This window comes from Python bivittatus, unplaced genomic scaffold, assembly GCF_059951505.1.
Source record: "Python bivittatus isolate LINGU-HERP-01145 unplaced genomic scaffold, Pbiv_v1 ctg000060_np1212, whole genome shotgun sequence".
NCBI lineage: Eukaryota > Metazoa > Chordata > Lepidosauria > Squamata > Pythonidae > Python > Python bivittatus.
In genome coordinates, this window is record NW_028277044.1 from 11,049,432 (window position 1) to 11,076,036 (window position 26,605).

A 26,605-nucleotide genomic window follows, 5' to 3' on the forward strand; every position below is an offset into this window, starting at 1 on the left:
GCCAGTACACTGGGTAAGCCTGTTTGCAATGGCTAAAATGTTTATGCCTCATTTTCTTCTCTATTGATTTTACTTTGTTGGTTTGTTTTGGTTTTAATCCTATGTTAGCCATTCAGAGTTGAATCTGAGAGTTTGGCAACCACATAAATCAACTATATACATTAGCCAGATAGAAACAGGGTTTATACAATATTCAAGGATAAAATGTAATATAGTGTCTCATAAGTCATACAGGCTAGTGTACTATCTCAGACAAAATCATAATTAAATTATGGCTGAGCATTGTAACCACAATTTCTTTTCATAAGTTGTTCTAGGGTTACTTATATGGACCATTACATGGGATGTTTAAGAATGAATGGGAGCTAACCTGTACTTCTCCCCTTTTCAGCATCTGAGGCTGTTCCAGCCACAGCTACTCCACTGCCCCTACTTGGGGAAAGTGAAAAGGGGACCCAATTATGACAGGGGAAAGTTCATCTCTACGTTATTATTGTTGTTGTTGGCTGCACAATCAGGCAGATGTTTAGACTGGATTTGGCATTTTTATCCATCTAGCGAGCCCTTCCCAAGGACCTGGGGTAGGCAGATGTTGTAGTTTGATGGTGTTAAAGGTATCATCACAGAATATAAGCTGTTCCAAGTAAAGCTGCTGCTGCTGCTGCTGATTCATCATCATCATCATCATCATCATCATCATCATCCTGGCTAAATAGAGGATGACCATCAAATCCCAGCTGATCAGCTTGCCATGCTGTTTGGTGCCATGGATGAATAAGTAGCTCACCCAGAGTTCACATCTTATTTGGCTTAAATGTGTCATGAGAACATACTCATAATTTTATTCCCCTGCCACAAGAGGAAAGCTATATCTATACCAACCTCAAAACTAACTGAATATGTATAAGCAATTTTGACAATTCCATCATTAAATGTGTTGCTTATATCCATAGGTGGTCCTGAGCAGTCTGGATTGTCAATATTTGTGTGCCTGAAACTAGGAAAAAAGGAAATTTTTGGTTATAATCCAATATGCACATTTGATCTTAACCATGTTTTTCAAGAGCAAAGTCAAAAGGAGAATATTTTGTAGTTCATAACATTAGAAAGATAACTTAAGAAGAGGCAAGTTTAATTATGCCTACAAAAGAAAGACAGAAGCAGTGCAGGAGAGGAAACATGACTACATAGAAAGTAAGATACCCAGATGGGGGGCTTGGCCATGGATTTATTTATACTTGCACAGGGGAAAATGAAATTCCAAACAGCATGAAATGCCCTAGTGAAATAAAAATAAGAAAGAATGGACACACTGGAAACAAAGTCAGAACTATTATCATTCAAGCAGAATCACTGTTATAATGCAAGACTCTACTCAACCCATTATGGCTACTAACTCCTAAGCACATTTCTTTAAAAGGCATCACACAATAGCTTAGGGATTTAGTAGGTGAACATGCAGTCACAGTGTTCACCAATACATACTATATTTCACCTCCAGTGTAACGCAGTAATCAAGGTGTGGATTTGAATGGTGGAGCCCAGGTTCAAGTCCCCATGTGGCTAAAGAGCTTTTTATTATATTGTTCTTGATTCTGTTCATTTTACTGTGAGCTGCCTAGAACCATTCTGGAGTCAGGTGGTACCAAATCGAAATAAGTAAATAATTCCCCAAGAGATTCTGGGCCAGTCACTCGCTTACAATCATATCTGTACCCCACAGAACTGCTGTGATGGGGATCAAATTAGTGGAGGAAGACCCATTAAGCCACTTTGAACTCTCTGAGAAAAGGTTGGGCATAAATGCAAACAATAAATATTAGTCCTAGATTTTTTGTTTATGCACACATTATCTTTGACTTCAGATATTTGGCAAAGTTATAAGAAGATCCGTGTAGCTGGCACATGACGTTTCCTTAGATTTTTCTAATTGTCAAAAGTCCCATTTGCTTCATACATCCCACATAATTTTGTGTTCTATAACATAAAACTTGATATTCACCTTTTTGGTTCAAGTTTAGCAGCTACAAGTCTCACCCTTGGTGCTTCATTTTCCACAGTGTGATAGAATATTTTAATATCCACATGATTGAATATATAGAAGGTATCTGATTCATGGAATTCTGACTAAAGAAAAAAATGAAAAGTAAATTAGAACACAAATATCATTTATCACAACTACAAGGACCCATCGTAAGTTGCCCTTGTTCAGCACCATCGTAACTTTGCTGAACGAGTGGATGTTAAGCAAGGACTACCTGTACAATTAACTACCAGTATCTAACTGCATTTGTTTTGATACACAATATTACAATTGCTGGGAACATTCCAGAGGCTAGTTTCTATAGAATAAGTAAATTATTATGGTGCAAAACAAAATTAGCATTTGAAAATGAATCCAAATAAATTGTAAAAATGTATTATATCTCATGTTTTAAAAGCAAGTTTTCTTCCTCTGAAAACCCAAAATTCTCCAAATCACTATGCTTATAGATTAACTGTGGATAGGTATAAGGTATGAAAATTAATTCAGCAATGTTTAGTTATACTGAACAATCTTAGTATGCCATAGATAGCTATCAGGCTGTTTGATATAATACTAAGCAGATTATCTTGCCTGTTATTAGAACTAGCCTCTGTGTACTCACCTCTTCCTCTTCTACTCATCTATAAGGACTCAGAATTAAATCAAAGCATACAAGATGCCTTCTAACATAACAAAAACTAAACACTTGAAATAAAAACCTAAATGGTTATATTACAAGCCTTAATAAAATATTTAAGCTTATATATTTAAAAGATATGTAAACTTCATTTTAGGGTAAACCTTACATTGATAAGTCCAATGTCAACAATTTAAACCAAACAGTACTGTATACATAAAGGTCCTGATAAAGTCTTCACTTGATTAGAGACAAAAAAAAGCAAGTTAGTCCGCGGTTCAAAGATCTGTAATGCTGGAGTTGGCCATCTACTAGAGCACAACTGTACAAGCTGGGAGGCAGGGAATACTACATGGTCTACGGGGGACTGCCCTTGAAGACCACTCAAAAGATGAAATGCAGTGGCATGGGTAGTTAGGGGCCCACCTAAGTACCCCCATGTAACACCACTGCTGTGCGAGCTGCATTCCTTTAGGTTTCCTATAGGCTTCCAGGTGCGATTCAAGGTTGGCCTCAGCCCTGCTAACCTTCAGAAAGGGAGTAAAAACTTCACTTTTTCTTAGGGCTTTGGGGCTTCCCATCTGGAGAAGGACATGAATGTGATTTTCTGGTTGCCTATTAATGTTTTGCACTTTAACTGAAATTGTTCATTGTGCTTTGTTTCTTATTTATTGTATGCCACCTGAAGTCACAATATTTGAAGTGGGCAGCCATATATGGTCTTTAAATACACATTAATTAAATAAAAAGGTCCATAGCCTTCATGCCTGACAACTTAATCATCTTTCAAACAGGTACACTAGTAGGTTTGCAGATATCAAAAGACAAACTGATTGGCTTGACTAAAGGTAGACTTTCAAAGAACTTACATTTATAACACAGGCACCTCTGGGATGTCCATCTTTTGCAACATAACAACCAATGGGAAATCCAGGATTGCAAAATTTCTGGTTATCTTCAACCTCATAACACCATGTTACAGGCATATTATCTACAATCCTATAAAAGAATAAAATTAATATTTATTATGCCTCAGGAAGCACATTACCTAGCCACTGTTACATTAAAGCTAAATATCTATATGTAAATATTTAAAGGTCCAAGACAAAAGACACTTGAAATATTTACAAAGTGGGTTCCAGATCTATTTCTGTAGAGAACATCCCTAACTAGGAAGTACTAAGGGAGGTGGGGGCTCTCAGAGCACAGCATTTTGCAGCTTGAGGTGAACAAATAATATAAATATTATTACTTATTTTTTAACTTGTAGTTTGATTGCCAATATATTAAATAGCACATTTTAAATAACTTTCAGGAGATTAAGCAGGTTAGTATTATGCAGCCAAAAAACAATGAAGAGTCTTCTGGCTGTTTAACAAAGAAAAAAATTATGCATGAGTTCCTGAACCATTTACATTATAATAAATCATTCTTTAGAGTTCCACAAGATTTGTTTATATAGGTAGTCCTTGAGTTACAATGGTAATTGGGACTGGAATTTCTGTCACTAGGCAATGTAGTTGTAAAGCGCGACATCACATGACCACATCGCTTAGCTATAGCAATCCCGGCAGTCCCCGTTGCCGTTGTTAACTGAACCCCACCCAGTCTTTAGGCAAGGACCCACCCCGATCCAAGCCATTCCCAGCTTGGTCCCTCCGAGCCCCCAAGCATTGGTAAGGTAAAGGACAACTTCCTCTTCAATTCCCCCCACCTGCCTATCTCCCCCCATCTCTGCCCTTTTTGGCCACCCTGCACTCCTTTGCCCTGTGCTCCTCCTACCCTGCACTCCACTGGCTCTGCCACCCTGCGCTCTGCTGGCCCTGCACTCCACTTACCCTGCTGTCCTGTGCTCCACTCGCCTAGGGCAGCAGAGGTGGTGGAGTGCAGGGCAGCCAAAAGGGCAGAGATGGGGAGGAGATAGGTGGGTGGGGGAAATTGAAGCGCCCCTGCAGTCATAAGTGCAGGCAGGCTGCCAAGCACCCAAATTTTGATCACGTGACCGCAAGGGCACTGCAACAGCTGTAACTTTGGGAGCATAACTATCATTTGTTCAGCCCTGTTACAACTTTGAATAGTCTCTGAATGAATGGTTGTTAAGTGAGGACTACCTGTACTAAATAATGTTTTAGTAAAAAATAGAAGGCAATTTAGGTTCATTAGCAACACTAGTAATAGTAGTAATGGTTTCCATCATGTTTCAAAGAGGAAAAAAAAGCATACAGATTAAATTGGACTTGAAAAAATTGAGTAACTAGAAAGCATAAAAGTTTTAATTTTATGCATATGGCCATACTTGAGAGATATAAAGGCTTTGATTGGCAGGTCTCAGGGTTCTCTGTTATAATAAAAAAATTAGGTGACACAGATCTGGTACCCTGAGTTAGTCTGCTAACCAACAAATGAAGTGTGGGCAGCAAAAGTATCCTTTTTAAAAAGTAAATCTTCATTCTTATCATGTGTATTCAAATGACAATGGAATTGTTACTCCCTAATCTAAGAAATTTTCCCATTTGTATCAGAGTTTGCCAAGAACACACTGCAGAAAAGTATCAGTCCAGTTTTTGACAACTGTTAGAATATAAACAACTCTCCTCCTATTGACATTAACTAGATTTTAAAGGATTTACTTTAGCTAAATAAGGTTTTAACTGTGGATTGACACAGTTCTGTGTTTCAGCCCTTAACATCAAAAGGCCATTGCTTCTATTTAACTCCCATTTACCATAAAATGGTAATTTTATTCTGCTAAAATTAAACCACATACATTAAAATTGTAAACTCACCAATGATGCTGATAGTTTAACAGCATACTCTTCTTCAGAAAATGTAATTTTTGCCTATGTTCTGGTTTATTAAGATCATATTCTTTTGTACAAACATGTCTGCATGAGTCCTTTTCGTTAAATATAAACTGTGAAAAATGAAAAATATTTAGGTTACACGGAATGCTATCTTAAAATCTATAGCAAAGTTAAGACAGAAACTTTAAACAAATAGATGCTAGTTGACAGCTGTGGATTCATACTATTATTGAGTCAATGCATGCAATCAAGACATCACTTGTTAATGGCTGCACTACCTTTTCTGCATAAACTCATATTTCTAATGCAATTTTTAATTTAACCAAATGCTACAAAGCTGTAATCCAGCTATTCTATATCCATTTGTTTCTCTTAAGCAAGTCAAGAATATGAACCAAGCTTTCTTGAACCTACAGTATATGGAAAAAGAAATCAGACTACCAATTCAGAAGGACTCAGCTTACAGGTTAACAGTTAAGTTACACTTTTCTATAGGGCAGATTCTTCCAAGCATGTGGGGGTAGAATTGCAAACACATGACAGTAATGAAACCTGAGTGGCATTTTCATATGTTGGCTTCTCCAACTTTGAAGGGCTCCAATAAGCACCAAATAAAATGGCTGATATTTAATTATAGCTGCTGTCCCATCAAGACCAAAATAGAAATCAGATAATAAAATCAGTATTAAAAACAGAAGGTAAATATTAGGATGGGTGTACAGAGCAATTCTAGCACATCCTTTCCCAACCTTCCACATGTATCGCATTATGATTCCCATCTGAGGGCTACCTAAGATGATAGGAATTGTAATTCACTGCATCTAGAGAGCATCAGGTTAAGAAAAAATGTACTATGTGATACAGAGTCTGCAAAATAAAGGCCTCAGTGGATCACATGAATGTTATTTGATCACCTTTAATGCAATAATACAATATAATAAGTTTTGCAAAAAGAAACACCATGCCTCAATGGAAAGAAACAGCCATATGCTGAAAACTTAATTCCACATTAAGTGAGTTTCTGCAAATGTATGAGTAGATCCTGGGGTTTCTTACAGAGCACCCTCAACTTAAACTTTGGTGGTAATTCATGCTGCAGTCATGGCCTAAGGCTGTACAATTAAAAATAATACAACCACAATTAATATGACAAATCTGAGGTTTCAAATCTAGTTGTTGGCCCAGGAAAACAAAATACCAGTAACCTCCAAGCATTCCTAAATTAATAAATTAGCATATAATCACAATCTACAATTCTTATGCAGCCCAAACAACTTTTGTTAAGGTAGAAAGAAGTTTTTCAGAAAACTCAGTTCTTTTAAAACTTGGGCCTTTTCCACTCTATTGCCTGAAACCACCTTAAGCTTGACGCAGATCTGCTTGTGCTGCATGTCACCTTCTGGCTAATCAACAGAAAGCAGTGTCTGCCCAGATAAGTGATATGCCCTAAGAAAAGAAAAACAGACTGTGTCAGGCAATAGATAGTACTAGGGCTTACTAGAGGATGTACAGCAGTTCAGCATGCTGGTAAGACAAGTGATGGCTGTGTGAAAACAGACTCACCAGCAGAGCTACGGTCATGTGAAAAAGTACAGCCCATTGAAATTTTTGAAGTTTTCAACGTATTTCAACATACAGATATTTGATCTTCATTTCAACAATATTGATAGATAAAACGGATATGACGAATATAATGCACTACTTACATTTTGTAGTCCATTGTATCATCTACAAGTGGAGAAGATTTCAAACTGCCAACTTGCCTAGGCCAGGCCCTTTGAGCAACTTCAGCCTGAGAGCAGATGCTGAAAGAAGTCTCTAAGAACCCCAGAATTTCATCACGTGACCTACAGGTAGCTCTCACCATTATTGACAGCAAACTGCATGAGTCTATCTTTAGAAAGGAGCTGCACAAATTAGAACTACATGAGAGGTGTGTCAGGAGGACACCTTTGTTTGTCCAAAAAGAACATCAGGGCAAGACTAAAGTTTGCTCATGAACATCTAGGCAAAACCACGACTTCTGGAACAAAGTGCTCTGGATAAACGGGGCAAAGATAAGGTTATTTGGCCACAGTACCAGAAGATGTTTGGTGAAATATTTCACCCAGAAGATCCTGATACCAACTGCAAAGCACAGTGGTGGAAATGTTATGGTTTGGGGCTGCTTTGCTGCATCAGGGCCTGATGGACAGTTTGCTACATCATGGGCCACATGGTGAACCGATAGGACAGTTCACCATCATAGAATCCACCATGAATTCTTCACTGTACCAGAGGGTGCTTGAGGAATAACATGAGACCATCTGTCAGAAGACTGAAACTCAACCAAAAGTAGACCTTGCAAGATGCCAGTGACCCTAAACAAACCAGTAAATCCACCAAGGAATGGATGGGAAAAAAAAAGAAAAGAAAAGAAATGAAGGGTTCTGGAATGGCCAAGTCAAAGCTCAGATCTAAATCCCACTGAGATGCTGTGGGGTGATTTGCAATCGGCTGTGTATGCAAGAAACCCCTCCAACACTCCACAGCTGAAAACATTCTACATGGAGAAGTGGGAAAAAATTCCTTCCAGCTGATGTTGGAGACAGACAGCTATAAGATATGCCTACTTGAGGTTGTTTCTGACAAAGGGGACCATACCAGGTTTTAGAGCCAAAGATGTACTTATTTTTTCCAGAGAAGGAAATGGTATATCTGTTTTGTGTTGAATAAATCATTGTAAAGTCAGTTTTTCATAGATTTTTGTTAAATGATATCACCTTCATCTTTATATACTGTTTAATGAAGATAAAATATTGATTTGTCACATATGTTAAAAAAGAAAAAAAAACTTTACATGGGATGTACTTATTTTTTCACACGACTGTACCTTTTTCACGTCTCCACAATGCAATGCCTGATATTCAGACGTTCAGTATTGGCACTGCAGTGTGAGAAAATCAAATGGCATCAGCAAGTCTGACTAAGTGTCAAGTGAAAGCTGCTGCCAGATTGCCTCCTGTTAGCCAGACAACCAAGCACATGGAATATAAGCAGCTGCATTCACCAGTGCCATTTTAGTTTCCACACAAGTATCTCCATCAGGGAATTGCACTGTGAGAAATGCAAAATGAGGCTATATCAGCAAATCGAATTAGACTACTGTTGTTAATGGAAGCAGCAGCAAGCAAAAAAATCAGAGCAGGCCCTAACATTTGTGGGCCCCTCCCAAGTCTGTAACATTGGGCCAAGAATGCTGCATACCGGCACCTCCCATGCAATAAATCTGCCCAAGTTTAGTTTTCATCACAATGGGATTCACGCTTTCTATTTTGCAAATTCTACATTTGTTCAGTTGTTCAAACAAAGATTATACCTTGTAGGGGGATGGCTCAATCCTCTCACCAAACAATACTTGACCAAGGTTTTCAGAAGGTCGTTTTCCTCCCTCTGCTTGACAAAAATCAAATCTACACAAAAATATAGATTTATAAAATTCAAACATCTTAGTATGAGTTAAAATATTTCATGTGAACATCCATCTGGACATCACTTTTTACCAAAGGTCCAGTTATTTCTTAAATAATTTTAAGTAGCTTATAAGTTTTCAGAAATTAACACTTTCAATCATATTTTGGAACTGTTTCAATATATCTCACCAATAAGTCAAATCTTTATTTTGGTCCCAAATAAAACAGGGGCAGTCAAGCAAACAACAAATAAAAGAAAGTAACACATCAGAAAATGTTATCTTAGGTGACACCCTACACATGAATATATGATTAATAGAATATATATTAATATTCTAACAACAAATTAATAGTAATATTTTGCTGTAATCCTAAAGCTAAAATCATATTGTTTAAAACTAAAACTATAGTAAAAGCAAAAAATTGGAATCTGGGAAACTATATTATATTAATGTCACTAAACTTCTGTATTTAAAACTATTGCATATGGTCAAGGAGGAAGCGTAAATCCCTTTGTTACTATGCATACAGCAGTAAAGTCCTTTATCATCCATTTGTTGATATCTTCAGTCTGTGAGTGACAGCAGTCAAAGGGTGTCAGCTCCTGCTTAATTTTGGAGGCAGTATAACAAAACTTGGCAACATCCAAAGAAACAGTCCAACTAGTCAGATGGAAGAAACTGCATGCAGAAGGAATCAGTATGCCCTGGATATTTTTCTATGTGAGGAAAGATAAAGCAAACTCCATCCCATAATATAACATGAGCAGTGGATTCTATAGCACCTGTGCTGCATGGGAACAGTTAGGAAATATATGGTACTTATATCTGCCTTCTAATACAGTCTACGGCAGGACAGTAGACCAAGGTAATGTTAGAGAACTTCTAAGTTTGAAAATTGGGACAAAATTTAAATATCTTCAGGCCTAAACAAGGGAGACCAACTATTTAAAATATGCTTTTGGACAGGTGAGACTGGTCCGATTGTCTTTCCATCCCCAGAAAAAAGTTGGCCTTAGAAAATCCATAAAAATGCAATTTCTCTATTATGTATCTAGACTCTTCCATCTGGCATTACGATGATCTACTAATGTCAGAGGGGTCAAGCCTTCAAAACAAGTGTGCTTATAACTAATATTCTCAATGCCCTATATTGAGGACCACTAGTGCAGCACTAATGATATTCCCTGTGAAACTCTATGGAAGTAAAAGTTGGACTTTGAAGAAGCAGGATAGAAAGAGTATTGATGCTTTTGAACTTTGGTGTTGGTGAAGACTCCTGAGAATACCATGGACAGCCAAAATTAAACAAATGAATCACTTAATAAATCAACCCTGAGTTTTCACTCAAGGAACAAATAACCAGGTTCAAATAATCATGTTTCAGACATGTTATGCAAAGGCACAGTTCTCTGGAAAAGGCTCTAATTCTGGGAAAGGTTGACGAGGAAAAGACGATGATCAGTAGTTAGGTGGATGGTGGTTATAGTGGCAATAGGTACACCATTGGAAGGACTTGAACTACCAGGTTAGGGACAGATTATCATGGAGAAAATCTATCTATGTGGTCACTAAGAGTTGACACCAACGTGATGACACATAATCAATCAACCAACCAATGCAACACCAGCAAGCATCATGGCACCTTGCATAATCCTAAATGACAATGTTTGCTTAGAAAGTATTAAAACAAAAAGAAAAATGCTTTAAGCTTTTTGAATTAAAAAAAAAACCAAAAAAATATTATGAATGCTATATCTTATAAGATCTGCATTCTTTTGTAAGGTCTCATAACTTTTTCATCTTTAATTTTTAAAAATTATGCTTGGGAAAAAAGGGTTGGTTTTCAGTTATATTGTTTTTCTGCATCAAGGTGTACAGGAAGGTTAATAAGTTCTGATAAATTTGGAATTTAATTAGTTTCTGAATTAGTATGTAGAACATTTTTACTTATGAGATTCTAAAATACAATAGATCACAAGTGAAATAAACACTATTAGACTGATATTATGACCACAACTATATTATGGAACAAAATGTTGTCCCAAGTTTGCTTAGAATAGTAGACCTAAATTATAAAATTAACTTCTACTGAAGTTAAATTATAAAATTAACTGAGCAAGTGAATACTGTCCTCAGGACAAACGTTCGGAATAGAATTTAGCAAGCCGAATATGGTACCAAGTAACTAATCTCAAGGGCAAAAGTATTTTTCCCACTGTACCTGATTGGGATAGCCATTCCTTTTTTAGCTTGGCAAAACATTCAGAAAGTAGTTCAGTGTTACAAACCAAGTTATGGATAAGATTTAATGTACTTACGCAGTATATTCGTAAGGAAGGACAGATTCCACAGAGTCCAGTCTATTTACAAATAGTTCTATCGCAGACTGCAAACAGCAAGAAGACATTATTAGAGATAATTAATTTAATCCATACTAGTTACCTCAGCTATAGGAAATGTGATTAAAGTATTTTGAACATTATTATTTTATTTAGAACAACTGAAGTCTCAAGGGAATTTGTTTTTATTGAATTCTATTTTCCACCAGCTAATGGACCTAGTTGGCCTTAAGATTCTCTCTCTTTAGGATACCTATATTTCCCAAATCTGGTGCACGTGGTTGGTGGCAGCTTCTAGAACAGATCAGGGAGTTGGGACAAGGGTTACTTCTTTTTATGCATGTAGTCCATAGGAAGAAGTACAGTAGGAGGCATCGTTAAACAACAGACTCATACCGGACGATTAGAAAATCTGTATAAGAAACCATGCTTCTTATACAATTTAAATAAATAAATAAAGGTTATTACTGAAACAATATTTTATCAACAAAAATTCAAATTATTAATAGAATTGGAAATGGTAAATTGCATAAAATAATCTTCTCAACATGGAAAACATATAAGATATAATTAGAAACAATTAGACTAACAGGATTGGGCGGCTCACAATCAAAACCAAAAACTCAAGCATTCAAAAACAATAACATATAAATAATTAAAATTAATTAACCAATTAAAATTAATTAATCAATTAAAATCTGACTATAAAACAACCCTATACATAAATACTAAAAAAAAACAAAACATTCAAGACGATGGGGAGGCAAGATCAATTACCCCACAAGCCACTTCCACTGGTGGGAGCCCCCATCCAGCCCCCAGGCCTTCTGGCATAGCCAGGTTTTCACTCCTTTCCTGAAGGCCATGAGAGTGGGGGCACACCGCACCTCAGGAGGTAGATTGTCCATAGAGCGGGGGCCACCGCAGAAAAGGCCCTCTTTCTAGATCCCATCAGTCGGGGGCCATATCAATTTTTGTAACTGTTAATTTTTTATCAATTATCCACTGCATGAAGAAGTGCTTTCATTTGTATGCATTCTGGAGAGGACAATTAATGGACAGATTTATTTTTATTTATTTCTTTAGGACTGTCAACAGTATACTACTGCAACAGAGTAATACAGGGAAAATGCCAGTTTGAGAATGGCATTTTTTATGTACTAACTTACTATGATTAGTTTAACCATAATTTATTGAACATGCCATAATAGGTTGGTCACACACATGATTTACCAAGTGCTAAGCCATAAACCATAGTTTATAAACTAAATTTCAGTGGCTGGATTCACATGTTATGCTGATATGTAAAATGTGTAAAAGACATCTCTAAGAGCAGATAGGAAAGCTGAACTAATTAAGATGCTCTTAATCACGCGCTAATAAACTTTCCATTCATTCCTCCAGCAGGAACTTAAAATTTACTTAACATGTAAATAATGGTTAGGTTTATAGAACATGCTAAGCCTTGGTTCCTCTAACCATTATTTATTTAATAGTCTACAGTTAGCTGGGCTTGCACATAATTCTATGTCATAATCAAAGTTTATTAATCGTAATAGCAAAATTTAAGAAAAACATCAAATCATCTTTTGGCCATGAAGCTTCAGTGTGCATTGTCTACCACACAACCATTTGGTAATTCAAACAGCAGGGACATCAATGAAACTGGAATGGTTCAGAAATAGCTTTTCTGGGGACCAACTTTCAAGATAATGAACAGAAGTGCCAGTTAATTACAGGTCAGATCAGAGAACAGGCAAGCTACATTACATTTGGTTTCAACACAAACTCCATACTTATTTTATGAATATGTCACCCTAAAGTAAAAAGCAGATTTTTTTAAAGAAGGCACACCTGCCCATTCAAATTGACAAGGCTGTGGGATGGCTATTACCCTGTGCTTGCCTTCAAGTTAGCAGAATATGAATTAAACTGGATAATGAACTTTAGAAAAATTCTTAAAAACCTCCTCTTCAACCACTTGGATTCTAAAGAACACTAGACACTCAAGTGGTTTTTAGCAGAAATAAAACGGCAACAATCCTGCAGAGTCCCTATCAGAGTGAATATTATTATGGCAGCACCTGGTTAATTTTGTCTGTTTTCAAAAAACTAAGGTTGGACCGGGTTAATGTCTGGATACAATGCCATCAGGAAATGCCAGGTCTGTGGCCAAGATCAGAAAGTTCAAGAAGTGAAAGGAGTGCTTTAACCTTCGGTTTTTGCCGCAGCCAACAGCACCTAACCGACTTTGGCAGGGGAAGGAGAAGAAGCAGCAGCTGAGTAGGCTCAGACCTGATTAGTACTTAGATGGGAGGCCAACGGGAGATCTTAGGAGTACAGCGGGAGATTGAAAAAACATCCCGAAATGGCAAAGCGCTTCAGGATCACGGCCAAGGAAGCTGTCCCCTGGCAAAGCCGACTCGACCCGAGTCCGTCTATTATCACGAGCAACCCGCCCCAGCCCCAGGTGCAGAGAACAGCACGCCGGTCAAGTCTTGCGGAGGGACGCCCGCCGCTCCCCCGACCCTCCCAGCCCCGCGCCCAGGCAGGGCGATCCCTCCCTCAGCCACAGACCTTGCAATCGGAGACCTTGGCCGATTTTTCACAGAAGTTAACGGGGGCCAGGCCAGGGAGGTAAAAGGGCGAGGCGAAGGGCGGAAGAACCGCCAGGAGCGCGGAAAGCAACACCACCCGCACGACCGCCATGGCGACAGAGGCGAGGACGGAGGGATAGCAAGAAAAACCCCTGCCCCGACGTCCAAGCCTGCCCGGCTGTTACTTCCGGCTTCCGCAGACACGTCAACCAGTGCTCGCGGGAAGTGCGTGAGGAGTCACTTCCTCTCACCAGGTCTCTCGGTTGCCATAGTTACAGCGGGACTAGGCGGGGCTAAGGAAGGCGTGGGCCACAAGGCGCAGTCTGAGGTTCAAGGTCTAGACCAGTGTTTTTCAAAGTTGGCAGCTTTAAGATGTGTGGACTTCAGCTCCAGGAATTCCCCAGTCAGCATGCTTTAATCCTGGAAGGGCTTCCAGCAGAAGCAAAACTGAAAAATAGCCTTCATCTTTATTAAGACAGTAGATAGCCCCAGAATAGCAGCAGCTAGAATTCCCTGGAAGCAATAAAATAAAGTACTGGCAAGGAATAGCCTAGATTCGCCTTCCCCAATATGGTGCCCTCCCTCCAGAGGTGTTGGACTGTCACTTTCCTGGCTGGGGATGATGGAAGTGGCACCCAAGACAATGGGAGTGTCTAGTTTTAGAGGGCTAGCCTCAATTAATTAAAAAAAAAAAAAAGCTTTTCTTGGAGAGAGAATGACCCCATCATTGCAAGACTCTCTTTGTCCTACTTGGATGCCTTTAGAAGTAACTTTTCACCAGGATAAGCATTTTTAATTCTGCTTACAAACTCCAGAGGATTTACATTCTTGGTTGGACCCCAGCTGCATGGATCTACAAGCTTAACCAACATTAACCAACATAGTTAATGAGGCTGATTTTTGTTCCTAAATGGACAATTGTTGCCAAACTATGAGGATTTAATTGAAGAAATGCTAACTCAAATATGCTAGGTTGACATGTTGGGTTAATTGTGGTTCATGTAACTGATTTGTTACTAATTCCCACATTGTGCCCTGCCAGGAGGGTGCAGCTCTTCTGAGGCCATTCTCCTAAAGTGCGCTATTGACCTTTGAATGGCTAGTCAATAATCCATGGTTAACAAACCACAGGAGCTATTTAATAATTGAAAAAAAAATCTCTGCAAACATTTAAAAGCTCAGGCTGCTTGTACCAAATATGAATAGTCTCAATGGCAACAGAGGATAGGAATGATCATGAAGGTGACATATTTCCCTGTTATCATTACTGAAATTTTTTAAAGTGTAAATGAGTTCATACATCGTGCTAAGCCATAAGGTGACTTGTTTGATTTTCCTTTAGTACAGTATAAACCCAACCATTGTGATGTATAGGCCACAGTTTGTGGCTCAGTATGTGGGAATTGTGCCAACTATGGACTACGCAACACAAACTTAAGGAAATCATGACTTAGCTTGATGCACAAAGTTTCATATGCTTAATTTACATAACCTATTGTGTGATTTGGTTTTGGTTTAAGATTGTTGCATAAACTCAACCATTGTAGTTTGTAAACTGCTTTATAGTACAACATGCTTATTCAATAAATTGTAGTTACCAATAGAGACTCAGAGAACCTCAAGGACTCCACAAAATTGTAGTTAAACCACAGCTTAGCATGATAGTGGAAACACAGTTTCTTTTGCTGAAGTCATACTAGGCTAAAATGTGTGTGCAGATACATACCCTGATGGTTGAGAAATGTGTGTTGCGTTTACAAAAGCTCACACTCAGGAACATTTAAAAATTACCAGTAATGCAGATTACTATCTGAAGTATCCTGCATATACGTTTTATCTTGTATGGCACTTTTATTTCCCAAGTTTCAATAAAAAGCCAATAAGAAGACTTGAGATGAGACTTCTGATGAATAGCAGATGTATTTTGATCAAGACACAGCTGGGTGACCCCAATCAACAATCTTAAGAACAGAAGTTTCACTTTATTTAACATAATCTGTAAAACAGTACATTTCTACCAGCAACTGGTGATAAAACCCAGCCTATCCAGGAAAGAAAGGGAGGGAAAGGAGAGGAGGGAAAGGAGTTCTGAGTAATAAATGGGAATCGCAGTGTACGTATACAGTATATCAAGCAGTTTTATATTCTGAGGTTCATAAATTATTGCAAGGTTTATTGGCGTGCTTCTGACTCTTTTAACGTCAACTCTTCAAAGAAACAGATACCACAAAAAAATACTACAATTCTACTTTATTGATGTAGGGTAGGCTATGATAACAGAATCTTGAAAGCCTGACAGCATCCCTTCCCTTGTATATCTTTAATTGCTTTCTCACATGTTCTTGCTTTATTTACAATCTTCACATATGTGAGAGATGGATAAAATATGTTATTATTGACAAAGAAATAGTAACTTGAGCATGCTAAGAGTGTAGCTGAAATACTAAGTACCTAGCTGCCAAACGCTCTACCTCAAACTAGGGAGAGATCAGGAGACATCGCCATGGTCACCAAAGGGTCTCCAAGCAGCTCCCAGGGGCACAGGAAATAGGGAGGGGGGAAAATCTCTCTGGAGTAAGATAAGGTAAGACAGAGCCAGTTTAAGGTGGCTTGTCCTGTCCAAAGTGATACTTAGAAGAGATCTTTTAGGAATGGGTGAACTCTTGCCCTCCCAGCCTTCATTACCATTACAAAAACCACACCCCACATAGCTAATCACCTATTTACCATGAACATGTAATGTATGTAGTATGTAGTATGTAGGGGTCTATAGGAGGGTGTTAATATGAAATAGGCGGTCGTGTAGAGTGTAACTTGGAGTACTTGGACCAATGAGGAAACAAGAAGGGATTTACGGCCGGGGGTAGAGATGTTTAAAAATTGCTGAGATCTGTGTTTCGGTGTGGACTCCAGCTTGCAGCTTTTGAGTTCCACCAGCCTTTGCAAACACTTCAGTAAACTTTACTTCTGACTAACCAGAGAAAGACTAGTGAGTGCGTTTCTGACACATATTTTCTCCAAGTTCTTCTCTGTGCTCCTCTACACTTAAGCAGTTCTAAAATATTCATTAGACAGGAGTTGAGTTTATCAATCTGGCTTGATTAATTTGTCTATTGATCTGTTGTTGATCTTGATTCCAGAGAGGTTCTATTAAAAGACAGCCCACAAAAACAGAGCAACAGAACATTGCAGTTGTCACCTATAGCTCGCAGCTCACATGCATTGCAGTATTAATAAGTTACAGGCCATATTGGACAATGACACTACACTTTCTCAGGCACTAGGTGCAGGCCCATACTTGCATAGTCAACCACCCAACCTGAAGCAGACTCTCACAAGCAACAACAAACAATAGGACAACGATGCCTACATGGAAACCAGATCTTGCAACAAACAAAAATGTCTGCTTTGACCTTGCATCTACACCAACAGCACATCACAGGATAGAAGTACACACAGAAGATTAGAGGTGCCTTCACATGCTGTTCCTCTCATGTGATAGATGCCATCGTCTGCCAGCAATGCTCCTCTGGATTCTTCATAGGACAAATGGGACAAACTTTGTGCAAAAGAATTAATGGATACAAATCTGACATCAGGACTCAAAACAAAAACAACATTAAGTAATATCAGAGTACTTAAATCTCCCAGGACACTCTACTGCAGATCTCAAAATGATCAATTTGAAATAACAGGATTTTAATAGCACAATTGAGTGAGAAATTGCTGAACACACATCAAAAGGTTTCAACAAATAGAATGGGTATTAACACATCACAATTTTTAATTGATAAGAGATTTGTAATCTGTCTTACATATAACCTGCACCTGCAAAACCAACTTGTTTTCCCCTCCTCTTCCTCCCCCCTGCTTCATCCCAATTTAAATCCTACATCACTTTAGCCACTCCGTGCATTTGAGGAAGTGAGCTGCAGCTTACAAAAATGTATGCTTTTCATAAAATTTGTTAATCAGAAAAGGTGCTACCAGACTCCTCTGAATTTTTAGCTACCATAGACAAACACAGCTCTCCTCCTATAATATTTTAGGGGTATCAGATCTGGGTTTCAAAAAAAATAATGACCACTAAATGGCAGCAAAGAAATAAACAAAATACTGCCTCTTTGCTGTCATCTTGTGGTCTTGTATATTTTTGCAGCCTTACAAAATCTAGAAGACAACAAATTTCAGAATGTTCTTGATAGTTTAGAAAAATGGACTGAAAGTGACATGATTAAATTTAAAATAGGCAAATGCAAATGCATAAATCAAATCCTGAGAATTAATAGCTGCATTTTATTCTGCATTTGTCAGATCCCACCTTGAGTATTATTTGCAGGTTGGGGGCATGACTTTTTAAAAAAAATTCAGACAAACTGCAGCAGATTCAGAAAATAGGAAGTAGGATGATCAGGGACTAGAAACTAAGTCCTCTAAAGAGAGGTTGAAGGAATTAGAAATGTTTAGTCTTGAAAAGAATGAAAGAAGATATGATAACACTCATCAAATACATGAAAGGCTCTCACACAGGAGAAGGTCAAAAACTGTTTTCTGTGGTTCCTTGAATTAACTGATTTAAGCAAAATGAAACTGAATATTAGAAAATCATGTTCTAAGAGAGCAGTTTAACAGTATGGATATGCAGAACTCACCACCCGAGGGATGAAATGTTCCAGAGAATATTGGACCATTCTGTTCTTCCAGAACATATAAATCTAACCATTCTGGGGGTAGCCCAGTAGTTTTCTGGAGCTAATTCCACTGGAACAGGAAGTGGTCCTGTGGTTAGATAGCTGTCTGATTTATTTTAACGTTTTTCTCAAAGAAGGGGGTTGGATCCATGGTCTAACTGCCTGTTCCAATTCTGTGACCCCCAGGCAGAAATAGCCCTGAAGAGGTGATAAATAGGCCCTCCATGTTAATTCAGTTAGATAGATCCCAAGTGAGAAAGCTGAAAGAGAAAAGCAGTTGGGCACCTACATCTCTTACTTCAGAGGTGGAGGGAGTAATAGAAGCTCACAAATATACTAAGTAGGCAAGAGAATCCCAGTTCATTCTTTTCAGGACACTACAGTTAGGAAAAGTGGGGCTGTTGCATCTAAGTAGTGCTAACATGAAACTTCTTAAATATGCCTCCCTTTCTTCCCTAAATAAAATAGCGGAGATCCGCTGTTGTCTTGTCCACCTTGTTAGAAGCTTAGAGAGAGTTCACTCTGAAAAACAGAGGTGGGCATGAGAGGAACTCAGGAAACAAAGTGCTAATAGAGACATAGATCCTGGGAGAAAAATGATTGCTTGGAGTAGTGTTTCTCAACCTTGGCAGCTTGAAGATGTGTGGATTTCAGCTCCCAGAATTCCCCAGACAGCATGGCTGGCTGGGGAATTCTGGGAGTTGAAGTCCACATATCTTCAAGCTACCAAGGTTGAGAAACACTGACTTGGAGGCTGACTAGTGACCACAGGGAAGCTGGCGTCCCTGTACCTCCCAACATCTCCAAAACCGACCTCTAGTCATACATATACCATGTCTACATGGAGAGACCCTTCAGACAGTCACTGATACCCTAATAATCACCTCCTGAATGGACTACTGCAATGTGCTGTACATGGGGCTGCCTTTAAAAACCACTCAGAAGCCATAGCTGGTCCAGAATACGGTGCTGCGGGCAGTTTGAGAGGCATGCCGCAGCATGCCCACGTGTCACCACTGCTTTGCAAGTGTCACTGGTTGCCCTTTGGCTTCCAAATGCAATTCAAGGGTGCTAGTTACGACCTATCAAACCCTTCATGGCATGGGCCTGATTATCCACCCATCTCCAGTAATTTCTGCCTATCCAGTAATATTGGCAGAGTGGGTATGCTCTGGGTCTCCTTGATTAAACAATGTCATCTTTTCTGAGAAAAAGGGAGATGTGGTATGAAAAGATATGGAGCAAATGTAAGGACATATTGGCTAGCACAGTGATACTCTTGGCGTTATTGGAAGAACCCAGAAATAGTGCATAAATAGGGTGTTTGCCGTTGACCTTTCTGCTAAAGGGTAGAAGCCACTGCATTTGAATTCTTAAGGCTGTGTCTAAGTTCATATATTTCACTGAGCCAAACCCAAATGAATTGCATTCTGGCTTAGGACGATGTGAGAACCCATGTTATGTTTACTCATATAAAAGAAAACAGTTTTGTGACTAATCTGCCAATATTTAAACCAGCCTGTGTAGTGCAGGAGAAATGGTCTCTCAAGAGAGAGTACTAGTCCTGTTTTTTAAACACCATGCTAGCACTTTTCCCAAAAAGCACTAAACCTGTGTCTGTCAGGAGCCCAGGGCTTTCCAGAAGCCTTTGCTGAACCAAACTGGCCAACCTCTTCTTCAGTCCAGCCAAAATGACCAGGGGAAGAGGGGCCAGCAACAGCCTAACATAGCCAAGAGGAGTAGGGCCAATCCAAGCCCCTGATAGCTTTATCACCACCATCGTTGGGAAGGGTCTTGGTCATATTCACAGCTAAAAATATTTTGGGAGAAGAGGAAAAACACAACTTTAAAACTTGAACGTGAAATATGATTTCAAGCTGCCTTTATGGCAGGCTGAAGGTGAGATGAAGGAAACATTATCAGGACATATTTAAAAATGGTTCACAGTACATCTTTGCACTGCAGTTACAGGAATATGAGAATGAGCTCTACTCAGTTTATCTTCTAATTGTTCCTCAGCAGGACAATGTATCTTGAGTCATAATAAACAGAAAATATTTGCTAATGGAAAAGGAGGCTGCTTAAAGACGCTGGATAAAATTATTCATATCAGCTTTGAACATTAATATGCAAAAGGTTTTCTATTTCTTTCCCAATTCAAAAAAGCAGGAAAGTACACAGTTATGACATGTAAAAAGTAAACAAATTACAAGAATAAGCACAACTTAAATATGCACAATTTAAGTATGCACAATTTCCTGGTTCAGGTTTAGTCACTGGGCAATTGGGCCCATCCCTAAGTATTTAGGAAAACTCACTGTTCAGTAACATTCAGAACAGGATGTACAGGTTTTTCAGCTAGTTACTCAACACTTCAACATAGCGAAGAGGAAGCTGCTCTCACAACTTGAGATAGACCAACTACACGTTACATCCCGGACTCAAGAAGAACCGGAAGAACAACTGGATATGCAGCCAACACCTGAAGCTGGAATGTCACTGCCACCCCCTCCATTACAGAGCGCACCAGCTGATATGAGGGATAAGATCATGGATAAACTAGCTACAGACAACCCTCGAGACCGATTACCAAGGCTCAGTGAAGAAGTACCATCAGATAGTATACTAGAAGGTGCCAATGGAGCCCTCACGACAATCCTTACTACCACCATAACTCAAACCAATGAACTGCTACAGGTGCTGTAATCCTGGAAATGCTTGGCTACACAATCAAGAAGAACACCAGTACATACCCCCTCTGGAAAATGAAGTTGGAGGCTAAGATCAAGGCAACTCAGAGAGAAGATAGTCAGCTGGTGGAACTACAAGGATGTGGAGATTAAGGATAAGACTCAGCTACTGAAAAATACAAGGGCCTGACTCTATCTGAAGCCCTCCAGACTGCTAAACAAAGGTTCACAGCACTGACTGCCAGGCTAAGGAGATACACTAGAGAAGCAGAGCCCAAGAAGATAAATGCCCTGTTCTCCAAAGAACCATCCAAGGTGTTGCAGTGCAACAACACAGTAACAGTATGGCCACCAACAGCAGAAACTGAACAGTACTGGAAGAACATATGGGAGAAAGAGAAGACATATAACACCAGTGCAAAGTGGCTGCAGGACCTGAAAGCAGACCATAGCAATCTCCCAGAACAGGAACCAGTCACCATCACATTAGCAGACATCCAACACCGGGTCAAGCATATACTGAACAGCACAACCAAGTAGCTGGCGTTGTGTACAGGAACATCTGCACAGTGTATGGGCTAGACCCTGCCCCCCCAGTCCAGATGGGAGATTCCCAGAAGGTCATGGAGAATAGCAAGGCTAAGATCCTGTGGGACTTCCAGACAGACAGGCAGGTACTGGTACTGGCCAATCAACCGGATGTCGTGGTAGTAGACAAGGACCAGAAGACAGTGGTGGTGATAGATGTAGCAGTGCCATGTGACAGCAACATCAGGAAGAAGGAGTATGAGAAGCTGGAGAAGTACCAGGGCCTGAAGGAGGAAATAGAGAGGATGTGGAAAGTAAAGGCCAAAGTGATCGCAATGGTGGTAGGAGCACTTGTGGCTGTGACTCCTAACCTGGGAAAGTGGCTCCAACAGATCCCAGGAACAACATCTGGGCTCTCTCTCCAGAAGAGTGCAGTGCTAGGAACAGCTAAGATACTGCGCAGAACCCTCAAACTCCCAGGCCTCTGGTAGAGGACCCGAGATTGAGGAAGACACAGACCACCCATAGGGGTGAGAGGGGATTTTTTTTTTTTAATTTGTGCCTTCAAGTCAGCACTGACTCCTGGCGACTGCCTGGACAAGTCCCTGCAGTTATCTTGGCAAGATTTTGGAAGTGGTTTCCCATTGTCGTCTTCTTCATGCCTAAGGCAGGACTAGAATCACAGTCTCCCAGTTTCTAGCCTGGTGCCTTAACCCTTACACCAAACTGGATCTCAAATACAAAAATTAGAAGTATTTATTTCTTTGTGTTTATACACTTCCAGATTCCAAAAACAACTCCTAGCAGTTTAAAACTACATCATTATATTTAAAAAAAACCCTAAAAACCAATAAAAACACAAATTACCATAATATAATGGGTGCACAGGTAACTATTTGCTTCCCATATTCACTCCCCAGGTCAGTCTTTTTGGAAGGCCAACAGTGAAGGCGCCATCCTAATTTCCAGAGAGACCATGCATAATACAGGTACTCCTTGCTTAGTGACCACTTGTTCAGCGACTGTTTGAAGTTACGATGGCACTGAACAAGGAAACTTACAGCCGGTTCTCAAAGTTGTGGTCATTGCAGTGTCCCCACAATCACATGATCACGATTCAGGTGCTTGGCAACCAGCACATAATTACAATGGTTGCAGCATCCCACAGCCATGTGATCACCATTTGTGACCTTCACAGCTGGCTTCCAACAAGCAAAGTCAGTGGGGAAGCTGGCAGGAAGTTGCAAGTCACAATCACGGGATATTACACTTAGCGACCATGCTCAATTCACTTAATGACCACAACTGGAACTGCTGGAACTGCTGTCATAAGTTGGCGCAGTCATGATTTTTCACTTTATGACAACATCGCTTAGTGATGGAGTTGCCGGTCCCAATTATGGTAGTTAACAAAGAATTACCTGTACACTCCAGCTGAACAACATGTCCTGCAAACCCTACCCACCTTCACCATTAAAAGATGCTGATGGCAACTCTGCCCTGGATGAGTTGTGTGGGCAGCTTCTGTGAGAGGAAGACACTCCTGTATCTCAGCACCAAGCCATTTAGGACTTTATAAGCCAAATCCAGCTTACCTAGAAAGCTCTTGGTCATCACCTTAGAGCAACTTTGATGAAGTAATATACGGGCTGCCTCATTTTGTATCAATGGCAGTTTCTGAGTGGTTTTCAAAGGCAGACCTGTGTAGAATGCATTTCAGTAATCCAGTCAGATAATACATCTTTCTAGTAGAAAATTAAAAAGGGGCATGATCTGTTATTACTCTTTCATTTGTGCAAAGCGATTTCAAAGCACAATTGTCTCAATGGTTTTGAAGTTATTAGAGCAGACTTTAAATTACTTATTATGTTTATATAAACTCTTATATTAACCTCCCTTTTGATATCTACACAGAACTGTGTTGCTGCTTGCTTTAAAAATCCTCCCCTTTTAATGTCTTCTCACTTCTTTCATCTCTGCCTTTCTTGTACTAAACCAACAGCCTTCTTAGAGCTGAAGATGATCTGATTGAGACACCATCGGACTAAATACAACTCGCTGTTCCTCTCCTCCCAAATTTAATAGGCCTTTGTATTATTTTGGGAGCCTATTTAATCTGAGAGAAGCAGCATCTTCAGCTTCCTGAAACCAACAAACCCTTCTGTGACATTTAACCTGGGATTACACATCACACAAAGCCAAAACATAGTTTATTTCTGATTTAGTGGTTGTGTGCAAATCCCACCATGGCTTATGACTGGCGTATTTATTTATTATTTGCAGTATTGAATACATATCTCATCTTTCTGTTTATTTCAAACCCCAAACAGCTTACAGCAAAACATCAGTACAGTTAAAAGGGAAATTAAAACCAGTCTTAAATAATTAACCATGAAAAGCTCGGTGACAGAGGTGTGCTTTAACCATCTTCGCAAATACTTGGCACGTGGAAGCCATTTTTTTTTTTTTAGGGGATGCATTCCAGAGCCAGGGATCTGCACAGCAGGAGGACGCTCTTCTGTGTACCCAACAGTTTTGCTTCGGACAGTGGGGCATCTTCCTTGCTGAACTAAGGAATTGGGCAGGTTCATAGAGGGAGAAGTGGTTCCACAGATAATCCAGCCCTTAAGCTATTTAATGTTTAACATAAGATATAAAGATGTCTTGCTTGCTGGATTATGGCTGAGAAAGCTCTTTAGCCAGTAATTTAGCAGATTTTTATTATATCAGCTAACCCTTGCTTGAGGAAATAGATTTTATTGAGATACCGGCTTCATTCACTACATGCTTGTGGTGTACTATTTAAGGGTTGAATTAGGACAGGGTTCAGAAATGGAAACTCACTGAGCGACTTTGAGACAGGGGTGTCTGCAGGCTATGGTCAAAAAAGTCAAGATGGTGACTCCAATGGTGCAACTGAAACTCTGTTTTTTAATGTGAGGGTGCCCCTGCACTGGGACATTCTCTCTCAGCCCAGCCTCACTGGGTTGTTGTTCTGCAGTTCAAATAAAGGGAAAACTTCACATAAGCCGGCTCAAGTTGTTGGGGAAAAGGCAGGATAGGTTGCTAAGAAATAAATAGAATTGTGGTAAGCCTATGTTACATCTTGTGGGAATACAATAACATGTAATTTACCCATTAAAAACTGCGAACAGGGATTACTAAAGCATTCAGCATAACAAAACAGGTATTGTTTTCCAAGAGTTGGTGAATAGTGGTAAAATACTACGATGGGTGACAGTGATGCTTTTCAGCTTATTTAGGATAGATTCAAACACTCTCCTTTTCCCAGCACTCACTGGGTGCCTTAATTCAGCTCTCAATCATATCGTTTCAGGAAACTAGACCATTATGAAAAGTTACCATAAACAGATGGTCTTTCCCTTGATTTTTGTAATTCATATTCTGAGAAATTGTCCAAGGCATTACTGAATCTATTCTCTAGGCCGATGCTTCTCAACCTTAGCAACTTTAAGATATGTAGACTTACGTGGCTAGGGAATTCTGGGAGTTGAAGGCCACATGTCTTAAAGTTGCTAAGGTTGAGAAACACTGCTCTGGGCAAAGTGAGGCCAATTTGCTCAAATAAATTAAATGTATTTCTTCCAACAATTTCCTCTTCAGCTTCTGCAAGTTAACATTTATATAAAATGCTAGGACAGGAAACTGGAGAGAGTCTTCATTTCAAATCCTTCATGTTGAATATTCATTGGGTGCCTGGTGTTCACGTCTAAACCAGAGGTTGCTTTCTGCCTTTTGCCATTTCACTATAGTCTCAGATTATATAACCCATCTGCTAACCTCTAGAACACTGTTTCTCAACCTTGGCAACTTTAAGATGAGTGGACTTCAACTCCCAGGATTCCCTAGTCAGCATGGCTGGCTGGGGAATTCTGGGAGTTGAAGCCCATTCATCTTAGAGTTGCCAAGGTTGAGAAACACTGCTCTAGAAGGTTACATTTAATCTTAAACAGACCCAATTATACTTGGTTGAGATCCAGTTCTGACCTGTCCCATGGTAGAATTGTTATTATGAGGCAAGAGGCCAAGGAGCTGCCATTTTAATTTTTCACAATGTTTCTGAAATTGTAACAGCTCAGAGGATGTGCAAAATTAAAATGGCAATTTCTGGCATCAGGACAGGAATCAAGCAAGGCAAACTCTATTGGCATCAGGCTTGATATCAGATACAAGTATAAAAAGCATGACAGCTGTCTCTATTCAGAATTTATATTTAGAAGGTTTATGTAGAGACCACATCCTTTACAACAATACAGCAAAAAAGAAGGAAGGAAGGAAGGAAGGAAGGAAGGAAGGAAGGAAGGAAGGAAGGAAGGAAGGAAGGAAGGAAGGAAGGAAGGAAGGAAGGATCCAAAAAAAGTTAAAAGCAGGACAGATACAAAATACAAAATTAACGCAATCGCATTAAAAGAATTGGTAGTTTTGAGCCCCCTCCGAAATTCTAATAAGGGGGTTTGTTTAATGTTTGGTAACAGTTTAATGGCTGTTCCCATCATGGAAAACGCCAAATTTATCATAATGGTCAAGCACCTCCGTGCTGGATTCCACCAGAGGTGATCTGTTGGTGGCTTAAGAGTGTAGGTTGGGCTATCTGGAGCAGATGGTCCCATAAGCAGCTTGGGCTTGTGCAGACTTAATTGAAAATGTGGAAACACTTTTTACAGAATCTGCCACTGTCCTCTTTTGTGTATAAACCTCTCTCACATCATCCTGGAAGAATCACAAGTAGACTAAACATATATGGCCTGTTTGTTCATAAATTTGGCCCTAGGTAGTTTGGGTTATACCAAGGGAAAGATTTTGGCCATAACGCAGAGA

The 26,605-nt window shown here is 39.5% G+C and overlaps 1 protein-coding gene across 1 annotated transcript in view; it reads right to left on the reverse strand.

The window, feature by feature from the left end:
• TM9SF2 (transmembrane 9 superfamily member 2) overlaps positions 1 to 14,074 on the reverse strand; it is a 29,790-nt gene extending 15,716 nt beyond the window's left edge. The window contains exons 1-7 of the mRNA XM_007431140.4: positions 13,838 to 14,074; positions 11,240 to 11,307; positions 8,826 to 8,919; positions 5,450 to 5,577; positions 3,533 to 3,662; positions 2,003 to 2,127; positions 883 to 997 (exon numbers count right to left, since the gene is read on the reverse strand). Of these exons, the coding sequence (XP_007431202.1) occupies positions 883 to 997; positions 2,003 to 2,127; positions 3,533 to 3,662; positions 5,450 to 5,577; positions 8,826 to 8,919; positions 11,240 to 11,307; positions 13,838 to 13,969 (792 nt within the window). The 5' untranslated portion in view covers positions 13,970 to 14,074. The remainder of the gene's footprint in view (positions 1 to 882; positions 998 to 2,002; positions 2,128 to 3,532; positions 3,663 to 5,449; positions 5,578 to 8,825; positions 8,920 to 11,239; positions 11,308 to 13,837) is intronic.
• Positions 14,075 to 26,605: the final 12,531 nt, after the last annotated feature.